This window comes from Pseudophryne corroboree, chromosome 3 (assembly GCF_028390025.1).
Source record: "Pseudophryne corroboree isolate aPseCor3 chromosome 3, aPseCor3.hap2, whole genome shotgun sequence".
Taxonomy (NCBI): domain Eukaryota; kingdom Metazoa; phylum Chordata; class Amphibia; order Anura; family Myobatrachidae; genus Pseudophryne; species Pseudophryne corroboree.
This window is the reverse complement of record NC_086446.1, coordinates 337726946-337750949: the sequence shown is the minus strand read 5'-3', so window position 1 is coordinate 337750949 and position 24004 is coordinate 337726946. Positions and strand designations below refer to the sequence as shown.

The following is a 24004-nucleotide window of genomic DNA, read 5'->3' as shown; positions in this document are numbered from 1 at the left end:
TTATGTAAATTTACATTTGTCATATAAATATAATGCAAATGTATTGTAATAAGTGGTTAAATTAAATGCATTAAAAGTCTTCAAAAAGCAGATAGATACGAGCTTAATTTGTTTCTTCATAGAAATGCAATATTTTATTCCCATCATGTAATGTGATACTTTATTCCATAATGCTAAATTTACAGAGAAAATAAACCACAAGTATTCATTGTCAACAACATTTAATCAAATATCCCAGACAAGCTGCATCTTTAGTGCAGGAGAGAATTGGATTACAGGGCTATTTAGACGCTGAGCTGGTACAGTCATCTTCTTCTGACTTCTAATACTGTACCCCTCATTTCAATGTTGGGAAAGTACAGGAACACAGACAGTGTTTAATTAGAACGGATGTTTGGTAAGTCTGAATTCCCAGGGGTGGTGTGCTACAAGATACAGACATAAGACTATTGTGCTTGTAGTATAACAACGCTATGGACGTGCGTCTGCTCTTTATGGGCTATTTGTTTCCATTCACTATTATTAGTTAGCAGAGGTCCTTGTAATTGACATGTCATATCGCTAGGCCAATCCCCAGACAAAGTACAAATATACAGAATAAAAAAAACACAAATGACACACTAAAAAAATAGCAAACAAAAACATTATAATAAAAATAGAACATTTCACAATTAATTCTAGGTAGTAATTGTACATTTCAGTAGACATGAAAATACACTAAACAACAAAATCAATATGCCAAATCGTGCATGTAACACATAGACAAGATTATATATATATATATATATATATATATATATATATATATATATATATAAATTGTGTAATCCAGTATTGCAAACCGATAAGAGTCAGACATGTAGGTAGTTATAATACAGATATTCTGAGTCACTAGCTTTTCCTAGCTTTTCTTCTTCACCAGTCCTGTGTGCAACAATAATTTATTCAAGATACAAGGATTGTGGCGCATTAAGTGGCGCTATGTGCGTCATTCTGCGGCTTTCTCGTCCTCTCCTCCACTCGGCAGGGAAGAGTTAAGTAATTTACTCTCCTTTTTCCACTTCATCCTCCTGTTCTGGAACCAGATCTTGATCTGACGCTCAGTCAGGCACAGGGAGTGCGCAATCTCTATTCTGCGTCTTCTGGTCAAGTAGCGGTTAAAGTGAAATTCTTTCTCCAGCTCCAGAGTCTGGTATCTGGTGTAGGTTTGTCGCCCTCTTCGCCCACTGGGCCCAAAAGCCGAACCTATGTATAGAAAGAAACATATTTCAGGAAACTCGGCCGAAATCTATTTATTGTAGGAATCCTGTAAAGCAATGTGACAGCTTAAAATGTGACAGCTTACACTTTGTGTTTATGTATCTGTTGCCTATGTAACAGTATAACATAATGGCTATGTTGGGTGGGGATATTTTGCAGACACTTGGAATATCTATCTATCTATCTATCTATCTATCTATCTATCTATCTATCTATCTATCTATCTATCTATCTTTATTTGATATCAACTTGTTCTTTATGTATTCTATGTTTTAACAGATAACTAACTGAATCTATATACATTAATTGCATGCCATTGGACAAAAATCTAGTATGTTTAATATATTCTAATAAATAATAGATAGTATGTGATATTTTATTACTCCTTATATTAGTCAAATTTGCATGGGATGTGCATAATTTGCTTACACACTTGTAGAAATGAAGATGGGTATGGTGCCATTATTGACTGTGAGGCTACATTCTGCCTTTACAGAGATATATTTGTTGTTGTATGACATATCAAGCTGTTCTTTGGTTGCTGTAGCCGGTTACAATAATAGATTTGTACATTTAAGTGATAATGAAATGTATTGATCGTCACAAGCTGTGCAATAATGGATTCAGCACTTTATACCCTGACTAATAGGTAGCAGGTACAACCCTACACAGAAACAAACAGTACAGAAACGTGGGGACCCCTCACTCCAGGACTGAGGGGGAATTGCACTTAAACTGGTAATAAGTCACTGAGCTAAAGTATCTTCTGGGAGTGCTTCATTACACCAAACTTTCATTGCAATTATTACGCATGCCTTTAAATGTTCATTATTATAACGTGTACGTAAAGCATGCTTATAGGTATTTATGGCAGTGACATGATGAGAGAGAGAGAGAGAGAGAGAGAGAGAGAGAGAGAGAGAGAGAGAGGTGGAGTAAGAGATAGATTAGATACTATTTTAACGTGGAGGATACAGAGGTTAGAGTGTGGTCAGGCAGAACACAAAATAAAAATGTGGCAAACAACACTATGCCCTGTGTACAGTAATGACGTATAGTGTAATGTTGTTAAACAGTACACAAGTAAAATGAGGAATTGGATAAACTGCTATAATGTGGGAGGGAGAGAGGCAGACTAGCTGAGCCTCCATGGCATGGTATCAAACAACATGCACATTTGGCTGGAGCTTGTGTGATTTATGACTGCCTCATCTCTACTTGCAAATGGGAAAGAAGTAATGTGTGCAAAAGAAAGTGAAGTTGAAACGAACTTACTGTTACAGGAATTCATCCTCTGCATCCAGGGGTATACTGGGGTGGAACATTTTGCGTCGTCCGGATCTTCGTAGAGCAACTTGCTGTGCGCACAGTCTGGTTTGCGCTGCTCATGGTTATATTGAGACTGCTCATCCAGGGAGGACATCGCGCAGGAAGCTTCCTTGTCCCTAAAAAATCCAGCTGCGCCATAGTCACAGGCGGCTGTCCGGCTGTATGCCCCATTTGCCTGCTGGTAGTAAGAGGATGAAGCATATCCCTTTTCCTGGACTCCAGAGGCCCCATAGCTGGCAGAATAATGTCTTAGAGGATCCGCATAGCTTGAGGAATATAACGGGATCTGTCCTAGGAAGGGTTCCTGCCCACCAGGCAGAGTTACCGGGAAAGTGGAGTTGACAAAATAGGAACTCATTGGGAGGAGGCTGTAGTCCTTCCTGGCTTTATGATTTGTTGTGTTTTATAGTCCAAGTGGTTTAGCTATTAGTAGTTTATCGGAGATTGGGTTTTAGCTGAAGGGGGATGGCCGGGTGCCAGTGAGGGACAGAAGGAAATAGAGGCATATGATCACATACTGACCAATAGCGAGCGTCTGAGATTGCGAAATAGCACCCAAGAGGGGCTTCCATTGCACCAGGGACCCTCTGAGCAAACCATCAGCCCTTCTAGAGAAATGCAACTAAATAAGCCTCACTTCATATCACTAATATGCACAAAAACTATTTCTATATGCAGGTTTACAGCAAAGCTGAGGAAAAAAGTTCTCCCCCCGCCCACCTATTAATAAAATCACGACTATGTTAATGTAGGACACACGTCTTACATTTATAGAAAGGGGACCAAGATCCCTAATGACTTACTGCTGAGGAACTATATTTAAAAGGAATATGAGGCTGAAAAAACTCTGCACATTGATAAACAGAATCCAATTCCTGCACAAATATAGTTCTCCACATATAACATAGATTTAGTAAGCTTACCGCACAAATCTTGGGACCAGCCCTCCGGAATATCACATATACCATGAGAGCGTTCTCTGGAAATCTGTCTCATAAACGCAACTTGTGGTGCTGATTGTTTATCCGACGTTAGCTGACAGAATCTATAGCTGACACTCTAAGGGCCTCACTTTTTTTGTTAGTTCAAGGGCTAAATAATGTGTCTATCGATTGCCTCTGATCTTAAGGTTCCAAACAATAAATGAACTAGTGCCTATTTATTCTGCTTGAAAATTACATATGCCTATGTAAATCCGTATTTCTGCACCACAAGTAAGCAAGCGAACGGGAAATACTACCAACCACCCCCCAAAGTGTTGTACTTTGCCTTAAATGTACAAAGGGAATAAGTGATGAATATATATATATATATATATATATATATATATATATATATATACACATACACACATACATACATACATACATACATACATACATACATACATACATACACATGTATGATATCTATCTATCTATCTATCTATCTATCTATCTATCTGTACAAACGTTTCCCATTTGTGTACTTTTTATATATACATACTATGTACGTGCATGAAGCGAGCTATAAAAATACAGATGAACATATGTATACTGGATTTGTGCTTTTATATAATATATATATATATATATATATATATATATATATATAATACACGTATGTGTAATTGTGCATGAGTGTGTCTATTATATATATGTATACACACACACACACACACACACACACACACACACACACACACACACACACACACACACACACACACTATTGCTTACTACCTAAGCAGTGTGTACTGTAGGGTCTGTACAATATAAATAAGCGTGCAATCTAAACTCTTTATATTCTTGTTCTTGCAGGCGGAGTATCTTGCTTTTGTCAATAGATCGAGGAACTTTATTTCAGTGCCACGATTTTTCTGGAATAACATAATATTTATGCATCATCGACATCCAATTCCCACTCTTTCGAGGCAATAAGGAAACAATATACTGTAGTGACTGTAACATTCACCAAAGCGATTCATGAAGAAACTGCACAATATCGAGTGAGAGAAGTGAGTAAATACTGACTGATCAGACATCTGTCCCCGTGTCTGCAGAGGAGAACTGTGGCTGCAGCGTTTTATTATACCTGTCTAACATGAAGCATTTGTTATATACACATTTTGGTCAGTTACAGCGTTCTGTCCACTATTGGTAAACTTGTGCTGTTGTGATCTTGCTATAGGTATGAAATAACTTTATATTTTGTAATCAGACTGTGTGTAACATATTTTCCTCGTTCAAATGAATGCCATTGTGCAAACGCTTCCATTTTATGGAGTTGATAGTGATACATTTCAACCTAATAAAATATCGCTTGGAAAAGTTGACGTGTCTGTCCTTTCGTAATTTATACTATAAAAAGTAGACAGAGTGCTTATAAAGGAAAGGTGAAACTGTACATATATTTCTGTATTTTGCACGTGTAAAATTTAGCAGATTTGCTCTAAACATTCCCTAAATTCCAAATATCACAGTAAAGAAAAAAGCAACAGCAAAAGGAAACATAAGCATTTCCTGAGTATTTTCTCCCTAGTACAGCCAAACACTGTGATTTTTGAAGTCCCTGTTGGATTCTTTGGAAGGAAATTAAGTGAGTTCGCAGCGGGGTCCTCACTTTGGAAACTTATTGCTGCCATAAAACGACTTTGGAAATGCTTTGTAATTTTACTGCAAAGAAAACTAATAATAAAACGGGCCTGAAATCCGTGGTGTCTGTTCCTGATTACAGGCATAGCAAATCAGCAAGACATAAGAATACATCTCCGCTCGCCGGCAATCCTACCTGAGCCAAGGACTGAATCACACAGCCTGATTTATAGAAGTCGTTTTTAAGTGGTGTTTTTCCTTTATGTTTTGGAAAGTTATACTAACATGTTTTATATATATATATATATATATATATATATATATATACATACATATATATATATTTATATATATTCAATATATATATATACATATATATATATAATATATATTAAATATATATATTAAATAAATATATATATATATATACATACATATATATAATATATATATTATATATATATGTTTAAAATACACATACACATAAATATATATATATATTTAAAATATATACAAGTTTCCATAAAATGAGGACTAAGAGACGTATGTGGCTATATTTTATATTGTAATATAACAACATTGCACAGTTTATAGTTTCAGTCCCACTATTAAATCACTGTTACTATCATACCTTCACTTTATTTTTCTAGTATAGGAAGTATTGTGTCATCGTTTCAACTTTAGTTGGTAAACAATTTACTTAATCTTTATATCTATTACCACCTCCAACCCTTCTCTCTCTCTCTCTCTCTCTCTCTCTCTCTCTCTCTCTCTCTCTCTCTCTCTCTCTCTCCCCCCCCTCTCTTTCTCTCGCTCTCTCTCTTTCTCTCTCTCCCCTCTCTTATGCCTTAGATTTTTTTACAGGAAGAAAATTTTAAATTACGCCACTGCATTCGCCATAAAGGAGTACAAAGTGCTGCAGAAGAGTCTACACTCAAAATCTACAATGGCTTATAAAGAGCAATTAAGGATTGTTCGTTTACTGTTTTATATATATATATATATATATATATATATATATATATATATATATACACATACACACGCACATATATAATAAATTCTATTAAACCAAAGATTTAATTTGATTTGCAATGGTTCCACCATACTGCGCCCAATCACACATGTAATTACAGTAGTCTGGCGGTAGATGGCGGCAGATCATATGTTTTCACTAAATTCTGCAACACCCAAGCTTTTCTACAAAACCCAATGGAAGCAAGGTAGAGAAATAGCGATATGTGCTTGGAATACTGATCAGTAACCCAATTTACTACAAATTAACACACTGGCCACAATAAACAAATTACTTCATAATTGCATCAAGTAAAACAGAATCCACAAATGGATATTAGGAAACATTTTACTTAAATGTAACTTACACTAATTAATAATTCTGATGTGCAGATTCATTCAATGAAACTGAAAGAAACACAATAATACACTAATGAATAGATCAGTGAGTGAGAGCTTCAAAATTAGTTTTATAGCTATACACACACACACACACACACACACACACACACACACACACACACACACACACACACACACACACACACACACACATTCATAGATGGATGGATAGATAGATAGATAGATAGATAGATAGATAGATAGATAGATAGATAGATAGATAGACAGATAGACATATATATATATATATATGTGTGTGTGCTTGTCTGTATGAAGGACGAATATATAGACACCCAACAACAAATCGAATATAATTTCAAGTAACCACACAAACGTATATATTTATATCGCCACACACCCAGCATATATCTGCTAATGTGTGCTTTGGAACCGAGTACTTCTCCTTTGCTATGTACCAGTAACTGTATAAAATACTAGCTGTGCTGTAAACTGCGCAATTGCTCACAACTCGTGTATTCAGATCACGTTACAGCAATGGCTACAGTATGGAGACTGATTTATCATTAATACTACAAAGCATTTGCCTGCTCAAACATATTCATCTGATAACAATCATTTTACCTATCTTGCATTCTATTATTCTATTTATAATCGATCCATCTATATACACACACACACACACACACACACACACACACACACACACACACACACACACACACACACACACACACACACATATTAAACAGCATCAATTCTCTCTCTCTCTCACACACACACACACACACACACACACACACACACACACATATACATACGCAATGTGTGTGTGTGTGTGTGTGTGTGTGTGTGTGTGTGTGTGTGTGTGTGTGTGTGTGTAAGATGCTATGCACTCCAGGTATTCCTGTAATAATCTGTTGCTGTGTCAGGTCAGTCAGCAGGTATGGTGTACATGGCATCTGTGTGACTGGGTATAACGAATGCTTTCCTTACCTTTACATGGCAGGTGCGTCTTTTTTTAGCCTCTGAATCGACCCAAGATGAGTTCAGTTTCTTGTTTGTGATTGCTTTTAGATTCTTGTCATTTGTCTGCAAATGAAGCAAGTTCCCTGTGTGAGAAATGCTGTTGTAATCTTGCAGCTCTTCACTCTCCTCCTTCATTCTCCTCCATCTTCCTCCTGCACTCTTCAGCATGGTTGTGAATGTGCTCCTTCCCATCACAAAGATCACTTATCCCTACACACAGGACAGGAGACAGGAGCCCTGGAGGAGACACTGATCCTACCCAAGGTGCGGTGGCCGAAAGACTGGTGCAATATAACCACATGGGAAATGATAAAAGTTCATGTTCACGGCTACAGGTCCACATGACCGGCCCTGGCCAATCCCAGGACCCAGCCACTCATAAACTTCTAACACAAAGTTGTAAATTTTCATAAAACAACAAGGAATTTATTGCATTTCTTCATGACTGCTTTAAGTGCAGCCCTTTCTCCGCCGCCATTTTTTCTCTAAAAGGAGAATATTGCAGTTCTCGGAGTCATATTTGTCTGAACAAGAGGCAGATTTTTTTTCTTTTGCAGTCCGCTGCTTGAGTTTACAAATGACAATACCAGGTGAAAGTCTGTGTCTGTAATCACTAACTATACATGTGTGTATGAACGGATGTATTTATGTGTGTGTATGTATATATATATATATATATATATATATACGTTCACACACGCTGCATTTGCTTTATTATGACTAGTATGCCGCAGTGCAGCGCAGCAATGTATGGTATATCGCAGAAACACCACCAACGTTATGCTCATCGCAATTTGGAAGCGTTTATGAAAACACAAATTAATAAATAAAAATATTTCTCGTGTGGTGAGATATTCTTTCTCTGCTCACACAGATCCCTGTGAGTAATCATATTTCATTTTATTATTTTGGAAATTTTAGACTCTTTATACAGTACATGGTCAGTGTGAGCGATTCTGAAAATTTATTTCCTTTTCCTTTCTTTCTTTCTTTCTTTCTTTCTTTCTTTCTTTCTTTCTTTCTTTCTTTCTTTTCTCGCAATATATATTTTACCCTGGGCTATTTAAACACAAACTAAGATTTTATTCAGTACTTTTTCTCAGAAATTAACTTCAAACACTGTATTTCAATGAAGGCTGTTGCACTGGAGAATTGAGAAATAAAACTAATATATATTTGTAAGCCTATAATTGACAGTCATTTTCAGCCGGCCATAGAAAAATTAAAAAAGTACGTGTGCTATGTACGTACACTTTTGCCGGTAAATTTCCTTCATAGATAACTATTGTTTTGTGTGTGTGTGTGTGTGTGTGTGTGTGTGTGTGTGTGTGTGTGTGTGTGTGTGTGTGTGTATATATATATATATATATATATATATATATATATATAAAACTATATCTATCTTTGGGTGGAATTCAAATGTTTGAAAAGTCGGTTAGGTGTCTGTTTTTTCCTGTCTATTAGATTGGAAAAGACAGACTCCCAACTGACTTTTCAAGCATTTGAATATCCCTATATATATATATATATATATACATACACACACACATGCCGAGAACACCGCTCTCTCTTAGTAACTGTGTGTGTGTGTGTGTGTGTGTGTGTGTGTGTGTGTGTGTGTGTGTGTGTGTGTGTGTATATGTATATATATGCGTGTGTGTGTGTGTGTATATATATACCCTATTACTAGGACAAATGATTTGTAGAGACATATAATGTAATTTCCAGCAATTCTCATTTTATTCGTTGGAAATAACACCAGATCAGAGCATTTCAAACATATGAGAAAAACAGACTATTGATTAAATTATATTAAAATTATTAATACACCACATATTTTTGCACACACACGTACATATTACATGACAACAAAATTAGAGGGAAATTTAGGGGCAAATATAAAACAACTATTTCATTTATTTACTAATTAAGTTATTTATTTATTTATTTCTAGGTCATGACAGTTTTGTGACGATAAACCACAGAACATTATTAGATAAGAACAAAACACAGTCCTACACAAACAAGCGGGATTTCCCTTCACAGTTATATCAGACGAGCTAAATACAGTCACAATACTGTTTATCAGGGTCTCTGTACTGAAGTCTCTGAGAACTTAGTGGAATCTGCAAATAATTGTGCTAAATCAAGTCACATGGAAATGAATCTATTCTGTCTCCACATTAGGGTAGGTAGCTAAACCTATAGTAGAAAAGGGAACTAGGTAGTATGAGAGGATCCAGAGAGCCAGTGGATCTTGTGGGGAGGTCACCAGTCTATTGAGGGGTCTGGTTACTCCTCTTCCTCTTCCTCAGTCTCCGGCTTTTCCTGGCTGTTTGAGGAGGGGCTGGAGGCTTTATTTTCTTTTTTCCACTTCATCCTTCGGTTTTGGAACCAGATTTTGATCTGTCTTTCGGTCAAGCAGAGAGCGTGTGCGATTTCTATGCGCCTCCGCCGCGTCAGGTAGCGATTGTAGTGAAACTCCTTCTCCAGTTCTAGGGTCTGGTACCGTGTATAGGTCTGTCGGCCCCGTTTCCTGTCTGTGCCTGAGATAGAAACATGCTAGAGTCAATACAATTTACTCTGATATTGATATGAGGTTCTCTGATATCGGATACGACAGGAGGTGCTGTGTAATGATGTGCTTGTAATGTAGCTCTAGTTCTCAACATGATTTGCTTTAATATAACTCTCGACTCACATGAATTCGCTCACAGCTCTGATACAGTAATATATGATATATTAATATAAGATATACCCTTAGATAGGGAGCATTGTACATGTGTGGTGCACCTATACGTACAGACCTCTATCCACACCAGGGGTAGTCACACACACTGCAGCTTTGCAGAAGTACTAGGCCGCCACTATTCGCCTAGCTGGAGGCCATCAGTAACATAGAATGTACAGCTGTGCATTCAGTCACCCGTATGGAATATTGTACACTTCCTTACGCGGTTCTATGGGGTTATGAGATGAGATAAGTAGTTCTGCGGGGGATTGGGTAGGACTGTGGGGAACTGAGCAAATAATTAATAAGTAGATAGGTATTTTAGAGTTTATCTATGGGGGGCTTCAGTAATCAGATATGTTCATCTGTGGGGTGCTTGTAGACCATTAGTTCATTTATATTTCATTCTGTACGGATACCCACAGTCAAACCAATAGGCATAAGCCAAACTATAAACATATATTTGTACTTTGCATTATCTACACAAACTATTGTCTCACCTAGGATCAGACAGCGCAGAGTAAAAAAACATATCTTTATATGTAGGACACGTGATTGTGGTCGGGTAATATCCACTCTGACGAATTGCTACATTAATATTTGTTCAGTGTTACTGGACTGGGATGGGGGTAGGGGGAGGGGGGGGGGGGGGGGTTCAAGGGGTGATAACCTGCTCCAAATGTTCACATCTCAGAAAATCTCTGAAAAGTCCCATCTATACTTGTGGCTCACCCAGTCGGGAACAAGCTCCCCATTAGGTTACTATGCTGTATATCTAGCTAACGCACGGTGGCTACGGTATGTGGAATCAGGACAGGCATTTCCTTTATTGACTGTGACAAAAACATTCATACATTCGGCGTGATAGTCACACTGCACTCAGCACTGCTGCAAATGGCACCAAAACCGTTCTCAAAGTAAAATTATTCTGTGCAGTTCTAGAAGCCAATAATTCTATACGTTGCCTATTGAGTGCTTCGACCAAAATAAATGAGTTACCGGACATGTTCTGCTCTCCGACCTACAAACACAATAGTTACAGCTTTACAGCTTGCATTAACCATCCCTTGCTGGAAAAGTTTCACTAATCATATATAAAAGTAGAAAGGAAATGCAAAATATTCTTCTAAATCTGAGATATGTGTGTGTGTGTGTGTGTGTGTGTGTGTGTGTGTGTGTGTGTGTGTGTGTGTGTGTGTGTGTGTGTGTGTGTAGAGAGAGAAAGGATAGATAGATAGATAGATAGATAGATAGATAGATAGATAGATAGATAGATAGATAGATATGGACCTTTATAACATGAACACATCACCCTGCGAGTTATGTTCATCTATTTCAGTTTAATTCATGCAATGAATTGTAGGAATCTAATTCTCTTTTGTCAGCCACTTATTGCACATTCACTGTGCTGACACCTCACAATAAATACAGAGCATTGCTGCGCCGTGTATCATCTCTGGCTCCTATTTGCATAGCTGCTTAGCAGAGGTTTTATGGAGCATGCTTGTTTTGCTTGTAAACTTCCCCATTCTCTGTAAATATCAGATGAAAAGATCCATGCCTCTGAATCTCTAGCCGGCATTATGCTACTGGAGGTCTCCGGATCAATGGGAAGCCTTGTGCTTATCTACTTCTATGAACCGTACAAAAGCCACTAATTCTGCCTGGGGACTGGTCCAGTGTCCCAGCGATGCCAGCCACTGTGTACAGTGAGTCCTCTAGAAGTAAAACGCCATTGAGAGAGTGGGATGAATCCCAGGCGCCATGTAATGATCTGCACTGATCCCTGAGGTTCCCTGCCCTCCCCCTCTCTTACCTGTGCTTCTCATCCAGGGGTAGATTCGGAAGTTGCTCTCATTCTGCAGCTCAGAGTCCCTCTGCTCCGTCTTTGTGCAGCTCTGCTTGGAAGAATCACTGGAGCACATTAGGGAGAGGTTCTGCTCAAACGGGGAACAGTGCATGTTAAAGGAGGCAGCTTCCAGCCCGTAGCTGGGGGGGTACAGGGCCGGTGCCTGGGGGTGCATGCTGCTCCCGTTGCTGTATATCCCGGCCATGGATCCAGGGAAGGACGCCCCGGTACCTGAGCCATAGCCCGTGCGCTGGGCATTGGAAGCAAAGGCGCACGAAGTTTGCTCTGGGAACACTCCGGATGGGAACACAGAACTTGCAGTTTGATATTTGGAGAATAAAGCATTCGCATAATACAATGAACTCATAATTTGGCCGGATGATTTGTAGGCCAGGACGTTTTAGTGTCGGTTTTACGAGGTACCGTGATATATTACAGAATTAGAGTCCAGATTTACACCAAAAAGGACCCCCTTTTTCCTCCCTGACCATGTGACTCACACACACGTGATTTTCCACCATCCAATCCAGCCTGTGCTTCCCACAGCTCTTGTAATGTGGAAAAAAATTGTTGTACTGCTGGATTTATAAAATATGATAAATATTTGATGTGCTCTAACCCTCTAAGATCTATGTTATAAAGTGAAATTGCAATGTAGTCGATAAGTAAGCTGTAATCTGTTTCAAATGAGACAAAAAGGCTTGCAGATAAAACCCTATCTCACGCTCACTTCATAGGCAGAACAACTGAATCCTATTTATTTTTGTATTGATTTTGCTGTAACGCTTCTGTCTGCGCTCTGTGAGAATACGCGATCTGTGCCATAGTTATTAATGGATACTGCGTAATGCTTCTCAGACTGGACCTGCAGATAAACCACAAAAAGACCGAAAGCACCTAGAGAAGAAAGAATTGTGCCTCTTAGCTGTGGTTGCATGTTATTGCTATTATGGGGATGGCTACTCAGATTGCACTTGCCAGTGATCATCCAGTCTATTGTATGAGCGCAATTATGTTCTAGAGTCATGAGCCAGTGTAGGACACGGTGTAAACTTTATGTATGTGCCCCACCAACGTGCTGAGTCCGTACTCATCACTCACACTCACATTTAGTTCACCATTTCTCATATCAGAAGGACCAGTATTGCAATACAAAGCAAAGAGCGAAGGAGGTCCCATATAACAAACTGGCGATACTGGATACATAGACAGTGCAGACATTTACACATACAGACAGAATTGGGGTTACCTGAACACCTCACCCATGAGCATTAATACATGCACCCGGTGGCTAGTCCTTGGAGAACCCCCCATGTTACTCTCCCGACCCTCTAAGTAAGCACAGCGCTCTTCTGTATACAAGAGGACTCACTCAGTGGAGGTATGTACAGTATGATAACTTTTATTTCTACTTTCCAGCCAGGTCACCCTGGAGGAAGTGAAGCATCAAAACGCATGATGTCACGGTTCCCTCTTGTAAACTTTATTGTAACTCCTTCTTCCGCCGTTCCATGTTTAGACAATAGGACAAAAAGTGTGCAGAACCATAAAATATAGAATTACACCCCCACCCCTACCCCCCACCCCCAATGAAAAGAATTCACATTTACAGTCTGTTCACAGTAACCCTAAAATCACAAGTGGCTTTCACTCGGCGCATGCTAACTACATCCCCGCACACACTGGAAATACGGGGTGCAGGGACAAAACGAGGGGGGAACTAGCAGTGTGTGAGCGAGGGGTCTACAGCTGAATTAGGCAGTTTCATGTTGTTGGTCTGTTCTTTTTATAATATATATATAAAGAAATACAGTAAACCACAAAGAGAAATAGTGCACACAAAACTTCTATAGCAAACCTTCCCCAAACAAAACAACCCAAGTTATGATCCACAAAAGCTATTGCGTTATACACAAACACTAGAAAGTCATTTCCTTCATCACCCCCAAAGGGTAGGAAGACAGCAGGTTTCTTGTCTGATGGGAACTGGTTATTTATGTATCAAATAGGATGAGTTACAGAGAGGGGATTTACAGCTACACCGTTTACAGCAACATTGTGTCCCTCTGTATCCCTCCAGGAACACGGGACGAAGATTGGAAAGAGCTGGAGAGTAGCTTAATAAATGGCATTTAGTCCAGGCTTTTCTCACTCTTTTGTCCATCCAGCACCTCCTCAGTGTCTTGTGATCTCTCCATTTTCTGTTTCTCCAGCTCCTCCTGCTCGCACTTGCTGCTGGGGAACTTATCCTTGTTGTTTTCCTTTTTCCATTTCATCCTCCTGTTTTGGAACCAAATTTTGACCTGTCTCTCAGTAAGTCCCAAGGCGTGGGAGACCTCAATCCGCCGCTTGCGCGTCAGGTACGGGTTGAAAAGAAATTCTTTCTCCAGCTCCAAGGTCTGGTAGCGACTGTAGGTCTGTCTGCCTCTCCTGCGTCCGGCGGCTGCTGAGGAGGAGAAGAGGGCAAGAATGAGGGGCTGGAATCACGACTGGCAGATGCACAAAGTACAAAGAGACATGCATACAGTAAAAAACCATCAAAAAGAAAATAAATAAAAAGCTAAGGCATGCACAGTACAAAGGGTTGGGAAACGGGGGTGTAATAGTCTGGGAAGTGTCCAGCAGTAAAAAAAGCAAACCTCCATCCGGGCAATTAAACTATAAAGCAATTTACAAGTGCACAAGTTTAGCCCCCATAAAACAGTAAAAAAAAAAAAAGTGTTTAGTACAGTAGGTCACGTTATGGTTTGCTGTCCTACTAGTGCTCACCTTGTGGTCTCATCCATGGAAAGAGCTGTGTGGGTGAGGGACTCTGCTCAGAGCTCTCTGCCTCTTCCCCCAGGCCGGCCGAGGCCAACTTGCAGTCGGTGTATTGTACTAGGTCCGAGTCCTGGCTGCTGAACAGGCTCTGTCTTTGCAAAGGGTCGTATCCATAGAAGCTGCTGGGGTCCCCATGACAGGTCACGGCGCAAGGGTTCTGCTGGTAAGGGGGAGAGGACAAGGAGGACGTTCCGTGGTAAAACTCCTGAATTTGGGTAGCGTGCTGGAAGGTACCCCCAGCACTAGGTCCATACACAACTGTGGGTCTGCCGCCTAGATCCTGGGCAAAGCCACAATCATAATAATTGGGACGCAAAGACTCTCCTGTTTTGTATTTGGAGAAGAGTGAATTGACAAAATAGGAGCTCATTTTAATTATTTTACAGGCAGGAGAGAAGAAGCAAAAAGATCCTGGCTGGTGTGTCTGTGATTTCCAGGAATATAAAAGAAAGATACAATCAAAAGTCTATGCCTGGATAATATTGCATCCCTTGTTTTTTTTCTGTTTTTTTTTTTTTTCGGGGGGGTTGTTTTTTTTTTTTCTAAAAAAAAAAAAAAAATACCACTTAAAAAGACTTCTCGCTTTACATTTCCAAGAAGGGATTGCCAGTTCATAAACAGTTTCTGTGATTTACTTCGCAGCAAATGACTTGTTTCATATTTTGCAGCGTCTTTTCACGAACATTTGCATCTATTACCAGCGCCTCCTCCTATTGGCTTCTTACGCTCCACACGGACTGCGCGCAGGATTGGGAGAGGGGCAGAGGCAGCAGAGAGGGGGAGAGGTGGAGAGAGAGAGAGTGAGAGAATATACGGATTAAATATGTTTAACTACCTCCACTAATGAGATATCTCTCTTCACAACAAATCACATACCTAGCCCACCCCAAAGATTGATTTTTGGGGAGTGCTGAAAATTAAAGAGAGGGACATTTAGTCGTTAATTTGGAAATTTTAACGAGGCAGTTTTAGCCTTTTTAAATGTCAGGGTCGGTTTAGAAAACTGTAAAAGTACACGATTTAATTGCTACTAGTTTTTAGAGGTCCAATAAATGTAATTGGTATTTTAATACAAGTTATCAAATCATACAGTTTCTTAGCCTAAACATATTTTAAAACAAACGAGCCAGTCATATTTAACATTTTAATGATCAATTCCCCTATTATTGATAAGGTTTAACTGTTCTCACGTAAGGAATTGCGTTTGTAATCGCCCCCCAAAAAGCCTGTAAACTGTTTAGCAAACTATAAAAGGCTATAAAGCCAAGATGTTGATGTTGTTTATGCCGCAGAATATAAAAAGCGTTAGGAGTTTACGAGTCTCTTCCATTACTGAGATAAAATAGCAGCTTCGATTGGAACTTTGCACATTATTGCAAGATGCTGCAAGTGTCAATACTGAATTAAAATCATTATTGTTTTCAGAATAACACTTTTTTTTCCTTGGTGTTTTTGTTCCTTTTATCCCCTCAAGCATGTGTCTTATTGCAAATACACGGCAGGAACAGCTGAAAAGAACAGGGCAGTAAGCGGTACCCAAGTACTGGCCTCTGCCCCTGCCTGTGTCTCTGTGATACCCCCCCAGACCCTGCAAACCCTAATCTCCACATCTGCGAGCGATCATAGAAACACACACACACACACACACACACACACACACACACACACACACACACACACACACACACGTCCATCCTGCTCTAATAAACCACTTCAAAGCCAACATAGTTTATTGTTTGTTTAGTGTACTGCGCTGCCATTGCTGTTGGTGTCTCATCTATGTACATTAGACACTGCAATGTATAAACTCTATCAAGTATTTTGAAAAATCGAGTACGCTGTAGGCTAATGGGTATTATTTCAGGTGCACTTTAGAGAGTAAGTTCATATGTCTTGAACACATTCATTTGTAACTGTAGGTACTGTAGGATTTATCTAATGTTACATAAATACATATCAGAAAATATTTATAGATTACAGCTCAAATATTTGTACAAATATCTATCAATCAATCAATCAATCAATCAATCAATCAACCAATCAACCAATTATCTATCTATCTATCTATCTATCTATCTATCTATCTATCTATCTATCTATCTATCTATCTATCTATCTATCTATCTATCTATCTATCTATACATCTATCTCTTAATACTCATACCTATACTTGTGGCTTATCTCTTGGATTCAGCATCAAAATACAATTATAACTTCTCTCAGATGCCAAATCTCAATAAGAGAAAATACAGCTCCCATATGTACCTGGTACTGTCCTCCTGTATAGACCCATGCTGAACTCACCTGTGACACATAAATTCGTGTATTGGGAAACACTAGCATTCCGACAGAATGCTTCACACTGTTATGTAACTTTGACACGATTAACCAACATGTTGGTAATAAATATTAATCGTGCAAGACTGAAAAAAATATTTTAATTTTTGTCTGTGTTTATTCGTCACTTATATCAGGTCGTTAGAAACTGGTATGTACACATAAACTAAAAAACGCATAAATAGAGAGAGAGGACAGGACACCAAATATTATTGTGTACAACAGGTTCTCCCAACCTCGGTTCTCAAGGCACACTAATAACAATCCAGGTTTTAAACACAGCCAAACCTTAGCACAGGTGACTTAATTAGTAACTCAGTGGTTTTGATCTAGTCACCTGTGTTCAAGCATGGACATCATTAAAACCTGGACTGATAGTGTGCTCTGAGGACCGAGGTTGGGAAACATTGGTGAATAAGTTTACAAAACATTCAGTGCAACTACATATATATATATATATATATATATATATATATATCTATATCATATTTCACTAAGATGATTGTGGGAAGGTATTCAAGGCTTACATTACAAAAGACGTCAGTTGAGAGGGGGATAAATCCACCTGCGATGTAAGGAGGATAGACCTGAGGCCACACACACACACACACACACACACACACACACACACACACACACACACACACACACACACACACACACACACACACACACACACACACACACACACACACACACACGCAGCTGTATAGCAGCATCTGTAGAGGTGTCTGACTCTCAGCTGGGGTAACGGTGCGAAGATCCTCCAGAGTCCTCTGTACTACAAATGAAATGGATCCTTCAATTCATTTAAGGATTATGGGAAAATATGCCCTGCATATTTAAAGGTTATTATAACATTATCTTACTATGGGAAATTAAGCAACACAAAGCTCTGGTCTGCCATTTAATGTTCAACATTTTTCCACATAATCATGCTAATTAGGATCTCATGTAAAGATTGCACTTCTGGAATGTCATATATATTTTATGCGATTACAACTTGATGAAGTGGTTGACCCAGTTCCCAGTCTCCCTCACAATGATGTCCAGAAATGGGCACTGACTCAAGTGCACCAGGTCCTGTTTGAAAACGCAATATAATTAAAGTTTATTTGAATATCACTCTGCAATCTACAGGGAAGAATATGTCTAAAACGGTACTATAGCAATCCTTACTGCACTAATCTTCCCCCTGTGCTATTGTTCACTAATTTACTGATTGTTAAAACGTTTTACAGTGCAATAAAGCTGAATTATCTACTAAAGTCACATTTGGAAGATATTTTGTTTTCATGTTTTATTTCTTATGACGATAAGCAGATATAAAGCCTTTTGGAAGAAAAAAAATAGCACTTTTTATGTAAAAAAAAAAAAGGGGGTAGGTTTAGTGCAATTTTTAAAGCACTTCACTTTGTGACTAATAAGGGTTTAAGTTAAAATCATAGAACAAGAGCGCCACCTAGCGTGCATATATATGAATAACGTGAGTCAATCATTGGAAACTACTGTATTGGCAAAACTTTTTGTTTTATTAAAACAAATCTGCATGTAGTAGTGTTTATGTCTATAATAGTTGTTCGGAAGGAAGTTTTCATACTAGAATATTAGATATGAGTGACACGTAGAAGAATAGTTCATGCGTAAGGAATCTGGTGCTCAGTGTGAGGACAGAGTAGTTGGGCTGTCCTGGGTGGTAGCCTGGAAATCTTTGGTTAGAAGCTGATAAAGAAAACACAATTTCAGACGTCTCGCCAGAATTCTCTTGTTTGAAAGTTTATGGCTTGAATTTTTGCAGCCAGGACTTGCTGAGAAAAGAAGAACAAAAGACATTAAACCCCAGAGAGGAGTTCCCAAGGCTTCTGAAAAGGAGAAAAAAAGCTCCAGAAATTCCCAGCTTCCCTCTCGCTCATCATATATTTTGTCTGAGCTGTTGAAAGGTATTTACATGTAGTACTCAGTCCCAAGCCTCCCTAGCCAGGAAACTTCCTCAGTCTCCTCACTTCTCTGCCTATAAACTTTTACAGCCGTTATATTCTTTTATGACAGAGCACTAAACGGAATTTTCTTTTTATCACCAGCAGTTGCTTTTTAAGCCCATCATCCCTCTTTGTTTTCCCAAAGAATTATGCAAATAGACTTTCAAAAAAGAGGGAGATCAGCATAGTCAAACTCTGACAGCATACCAGTAACCCTCTTACAGGCTCCCATATCAGGCAGGGTTTTCTAGAGTGGTAAAAAATTCTATTATTTATCAATTGATGTCGTTGGAAAATAAAATATTAAAAGGAGAGTGGTGACTGGTGCTAACCTGACAGGAGAAATCTAGAGTCGCCTGAGACCGAGGTTCTATAAATCAGTTTGTGTGTTTACACACAATGGAACCTTCACTACACACCCTCTATTGTAGTCATATTCACCTCTAAATAATTCACGATTTATTTAGCAAAAATAAAATAAAAAAAAATCCAAGTTAATATGTTGATGTTAATATGTTCCCATCCTAACGTCATTATTACTATAATACTTGTCTCCTTAAATTCAGTGTAGTTCTAAATAAAATGTGGTGTGTACATTACGTTGGTGTATACATAGAATAAAAATACCCAGCATATATTTTATCGCAATGTGCAGGAACCTTAGAGGAAATCATGTTACAATAAAGTCAATGACGTCACAAAGGATGAGTAATAATCATGTCACTAGTTTAATAAATGCTTGTAAATTACACAAGGTGAACTGGTACTTTACATCCCCGTTGTAAACAGTTTCAAAAAGACAGGATAATTCCATCCAAACACTACATTCATTTATATATATATATTTACACACAAACACAAAACTTTCAAGTATAGGAGTTTTCCAACATAGAAAATATACAAATACTTTACTTGGCACAGGAAAAGCAAAACCTATATCTCGTAAAAACGTTATTTCACAATAAATTAGAAATAGCTAATTCTAGGGACAAATTCACCGTCTTTATTTACCTATTTTCTTCCTAAAAAAAACAAAACAACAAAAAACAAACCAAACAAAAACACATTTTTTATACTTTTTTTTTTCTTTTTACAATTCGGTTTTTCTAAAAAACTATTTTAACAAATTGAGGACATCCAGTGTGCTGTCAGGCGCAGTATTCTGGCTCAGTATAAAAATTGGGTTTGCTGGTAAAGCGTTTAATAGAGGAAGTGTATATTAAATATATATATTTTATATATACCTCTTCATGATAATGCTGATGGATGGTATGAGGATACATTATATAATTCACTGTCTGCTTTCTTGTTGGATGTGAAATCATATACATACTAGCACCCGTGTTTAGACCTCTACATTCAAGTAGGTCACATACAGTATCCTCTGTCTACAGATGGACAGTTATAGATTCCTTGTGGACATTTAACACAGAAAATCACATTAAAGGTGTCTGTTGGAACACTAGCTGGCAATATTACAACAGTCTTTATATGTCATGCAAAGAGAGATGAGTAAGTCCTATGCAAGTTTAATTGTGTCAGTGTATCATAAATAGGGAGCAGGTGCATTGTGGGGAAGTCATGGGCTAATCTTTCCCCTGTTCCTTGTTCAACTTCTTCATTTTCATCCGTCGGTTCTGAAACCAGATTTTCACCTGTCTTTCGCTCAGGTTAAGTAGCCTGGCCACCTCGTGTCTCCTGTCCCTGGTCAGGTACATGTTAAACAGAAACTCCTTCTCCAGCTCCAGGGTCTGGAATTTGGTGTAAGGACATCTCTTCTTCCTGGAGGATCTGGCGTGCAACCAGTTAGCAGATGGGTTAGCTGCAAATGAAACATTCAATAAGTTATGTGTATTGTAATAGCAGAAATGACACTCTCGCCCCACTCACTAAACCAAATATGGAAATAGATAACGACATTTAGCATAAAGGCGTGTTGCGTGTATGTGTATGTATGTATGTATGTATGTATGTATGTATGTATGTATGTATTTATTATATATATATATATATATATATATATACATGTTGTGTTTATGTTATACATCTATCTATAATGTGTGTGTGTGTGTGTGTGTGTGTGTGTGTGTGTGTGTGTGTGTTCGTTTAATACACATACACACACACAGTATATGTCTTTAGCTACTGCATTCTGTTTTCTTACTGCACAATACATACGACTATACGACCGTAGTTCCTATAAATGGGTACATGGACATATAGTATACATTTTCGCCCACTATGTGTATATGTATATGTATACACACACACACACACACACACACACACACACACACACACACACACACACACACACACACACACACACACACGTGTATTAACACATACAAACAAAAATTAATTTAATATACATCCATGCCCACTATAACTGTGTCTATACACAATATCACAGACATCAATAACCACTATAAATGTGTTCACACGCATTCAAACACAACACATAACACACAGAAATGTATTAGTACACAATATACTTTATACATCTATAACCACTAGTAATCTTTGCACATGTAATATGCTGTAATACAAAGAAACACACACATATACATCTATACCTACAATGAAAGTATGTGTATACACTTAATATACATATATATCCACTATAAATGTAGATATACTATGTTTTATTTAGCTCTGTGCTGTGAATATGAACACTAGATTGTATATTGTCTTTTTTTTTATCCTACTAAAGCAGTAAATTATGAAAGTATGTCATTTTACCGAAAGTAATTGTATAAAACCAATTCCAGTTCTTTGGTGTTTACAGTTTGAGACCTCACAAAATGTATATTATTATTATTATTATTATTATTATTATTATTATTATTACTACATTAAATGTGTGTAGACTTTAATTTGAGCTTTTAACAAAGAAATGACCACCATGAACAATACAAATCTCTTTTGAGCGAGATTAAAGATCTAGAGTAGAAGTATGCTAATGAAAAATACATGAAATTCTCTGTTCCCTGGTCTGTCTGGCAGAATATAAAGGCTGCTTCCTCCCTGTGTAACTTTTGTGCCTAGAGACTGCGCCTTCATTGTATCTGACTTCATATCATTTGCAGGAAGATTAAATATTAAAGAGAATTAAATTAGTTAATAATTAATACAAGTTAATACGGTTGCATTTGAATAGATCTGGGTGTGATTTTATTTTCAGCAAATATTTTTTTCACTTTGCGTTTCTTTGTCAGCATTGCACTATATTTTAGAAAAGACAGTTTAAATATTTACATTTTCAATTATTTATACTGTCTGTTTAGAGAAAAAATGCTTCATGATTCATATCAATAAATTAAATTAATTGTGCTGCTGACTTGTGTGCCTATTGTTAATATATTAAAATGTATCCTGATTTCTGCGGCGGTAGTAGTAGTAGTAGTAGTAGTAGTAGTAGTAGGAGGAGAAGTAATAGTAGCAGTAGTAATAAAAAATAATAATAATAATAATAATAGTTTCAACTGCTTTTTTAACTAACAGTTTAGGCATGCCTAACAATAGGCATTTGTAAAGTATATAAAGTTTTCAGTGTACAGTTGTAAGCGTTCAGTACACACACAGACATCACATTTCACGCTTTATTTGTATCTTATACCCATTTATAAGTTGTATCCAAGTTTTTGTCGACGAGTTTGTCCTGGATCTATGCCCAGTTTAGCAAAATGTCGTTTTTGTTAAAATGTAGTTTAAGTTGCATTCATAATACCTCCATTTATCAAGCTAAAGTGCTTTTACTGATCATTGCATTGCCTATGGCTTAATATGAGAGTACAGTGTAATAACAAGTGTAATAAAATGAATACTGTCATTTTAATATGCTGGGAATAGCATTCGATGAGTTTATCTATCATTTCACCTGGTTGTACCAGATATATGTTGTGTCCATAGCGATCAGTGAACAAGGACCTTATGACAGCGGCACAAGAGGAGACTTTAATGCTGCATGTGCTGCTCAGTATATGGCACAGGCTGGCAGCAAGAGGATCCAATGAATATTTCACATAGTGAATGAGGCTTGGAAGTTGCTGTGCGCATAGTTATATGTGGTTCATTTTACTGCTATATATCTGTGAACAATTCTGCAGAATTGCATTGGTGCGTGTTTTTGTGTATTGAGCAGAAATGGGAAAAATGTGTCTCACCCTGATGTAGGTTTATTTATTTACATGTGGCTTGTTTTTTGTTTCAGAATAGTTTGGCTGTTGTGTGTATCATAGGGCGCCTGGGTGCAGCTTGTGGATGAGTGTGGTGGGTCAGGATGAGAGGTTTCCTGGCTGTGTACAGGGGGACTTTTATGGCTCTCTATTTAGCCTTACAGTGTGTCACTTCCTCGGCTGTATAACTTACTTTGATGTGGCCTGTCTTTGTCCTCGCTTCCTTCGCACAGTTTATTGTCCTGGAAAGTGGGCCTCTCATTAGCCTCCTCTCTTACAGCAGGCGACTCTAGACTGTACTCTTGGGTTCCCAATTTCTGCAGATCCCCAGGGTGACCCAGCAGCGGCTCAGCCTTTACAGCGCCCTGTCCTGGTCCAGTCTCTGCCCTTGGCAGCGGCTCCAGCCAGCCCCGTAAGTACCTGGTCTCTGAAGTGGGAGCACCCTGCTGGATGTAAGGGTGGTAGACAGGAGGCAGAGGAGAAGCGCTGTGCGGGTTCAGGGGGGTCCAGGACGCACTGAACACGGGAGGTTTGGGCTGGAAACT

General features: G+C 38.3%; 4 protein-coding genes across 4 annotated transcripts in view; all 4 read right to left on the bottom strand.

Annotated features, from left to right (window-relative positions):
- Positions 1-826: 826 nt before the first annotated feature.
- On the bottom strand, positions 827-3067 carry HOXB6 (homeobox B6). The gene is made up of 2 exons (XM_063959601.1): positions 2536-3067; positions 827-1245 (listed from the first exon to the last, which is right to left on the bottom strand). Exons 1-2 carry the CDS (start codon positions 2945-2947, stop codon positions 989-991), a joined length of 669 nt encoding a protein of 222 aa, XP_063815671.1. The 5' UTR covers positions 2948-3067; the 3' UTR covers positions 827-988.
- Positions 3068-9362: 6295 nt separating this feature from the next.
- Positions 9363-12575, bottom strand: HOXB7 (homeobox B7). The gene is made up of 2 exons (XM_063959602.1): positions 12113-12575; positions 9363-10111 (listed from the first exon to the last, which is right to left on the bottom strand). The coding sequence occupies exons 1-2, from the start codon at positions 12510-12512 to the stop codon at positions 9858-9860; spliced, it is 654 nt and encodes a 217-aa protein (XP_063815672.1). The 5' UTR covers positions 12513-12575; the 3' UTR covers positions 9363-9857.
- Positions 12576-13762: 1187 nt separating this feature from the next.
- Positions 13763-15444, bottom strand: HOXB8 (homeobox B8). Its single transcript, XM_063959600.1, has 2 exons — positions 14915-15444; positions 13763-14591 (listed from the first exon to the last, which is right to left on the bottom strand). The coding sequence occupies exons 1-2, from the start codon at positions 15333-15335 to the stop codon at positions 14278-14280; spliced, it is 735 nt and encodes a 244-aa protein (XP_063815670.1). The 5' UTR covers positions 15336-15444; the 3' UTR covers positions 13763-14277.
- Positions 15445-20052: 4608 nt separating this feature from the next.
- Positions 20053-24004, bottom strand: part of HOXB9 (homeobox B9) — a 4201-nt gene continuing 249 nt past the window's right edge. The window contains exons 1-2 of the mRNA XM_063963526.1: positions 23653-24004; positions 20053-21103 (exon numbers count right to left, since the gene is read on the bottom strand). The exon at positions 23653-24004 is cut by the window's right edge and continues 249 nt beyond it. Coding sequence (XP_063819596.1) covers positions 20868-21103; positions 23653-24004 — 588 coding nt within the window. The 3' untranslated portion in view covers positions 20053-20867. The remainder of the gene's footprint in view (positions 21104-23652) is intronic.

Bases quoted from the DNA above. Each gene is read 5' to 3' on its own strand.
- HOXB6 (XM_063959601.1), bottom strand. From the start codon at position 2,947: ATGAGTTCCTATTTTGTCAACTCCACTTTCCCGGTAACTCTGCCTGGT. The intron at 1,246-2,535 runs GTAAGTTCGTTT...TTCTATACATAG, and splicing joins GAGGATGAATTCCTGTAACA to GTTCGGCTTTTGGGCCCAGT.
- HOXB7 (XM_063959602.1), bottom strand. From the start codon at position 12,512: ATGAGTTCATTGTATTATGCGAATGCTTTATTCTCCAAATATCAAACT. The intron at 10,112-12,112 runs GTAAGAGAGGGG...TTTCTATCTCAG, and splicing joins CCCCTGGATGAGAAGCACAG to GCACAGACAGGAAACGGGGC.
- HOXB8 (XM_063959600.1), bottom strand. From the start codon at position 15,335: ATGAGCTCCTATTTTGTCAATTCACTCTTCTCCAAATACAAAACAGGA. The intron at 14,592-14,914 runs GTGAGCACTAGT...TCTCCTCCTCAG, and splicing joins TCCATGGATGAGACCACAAG to CAGCCGCCGGACGCAGGAGA.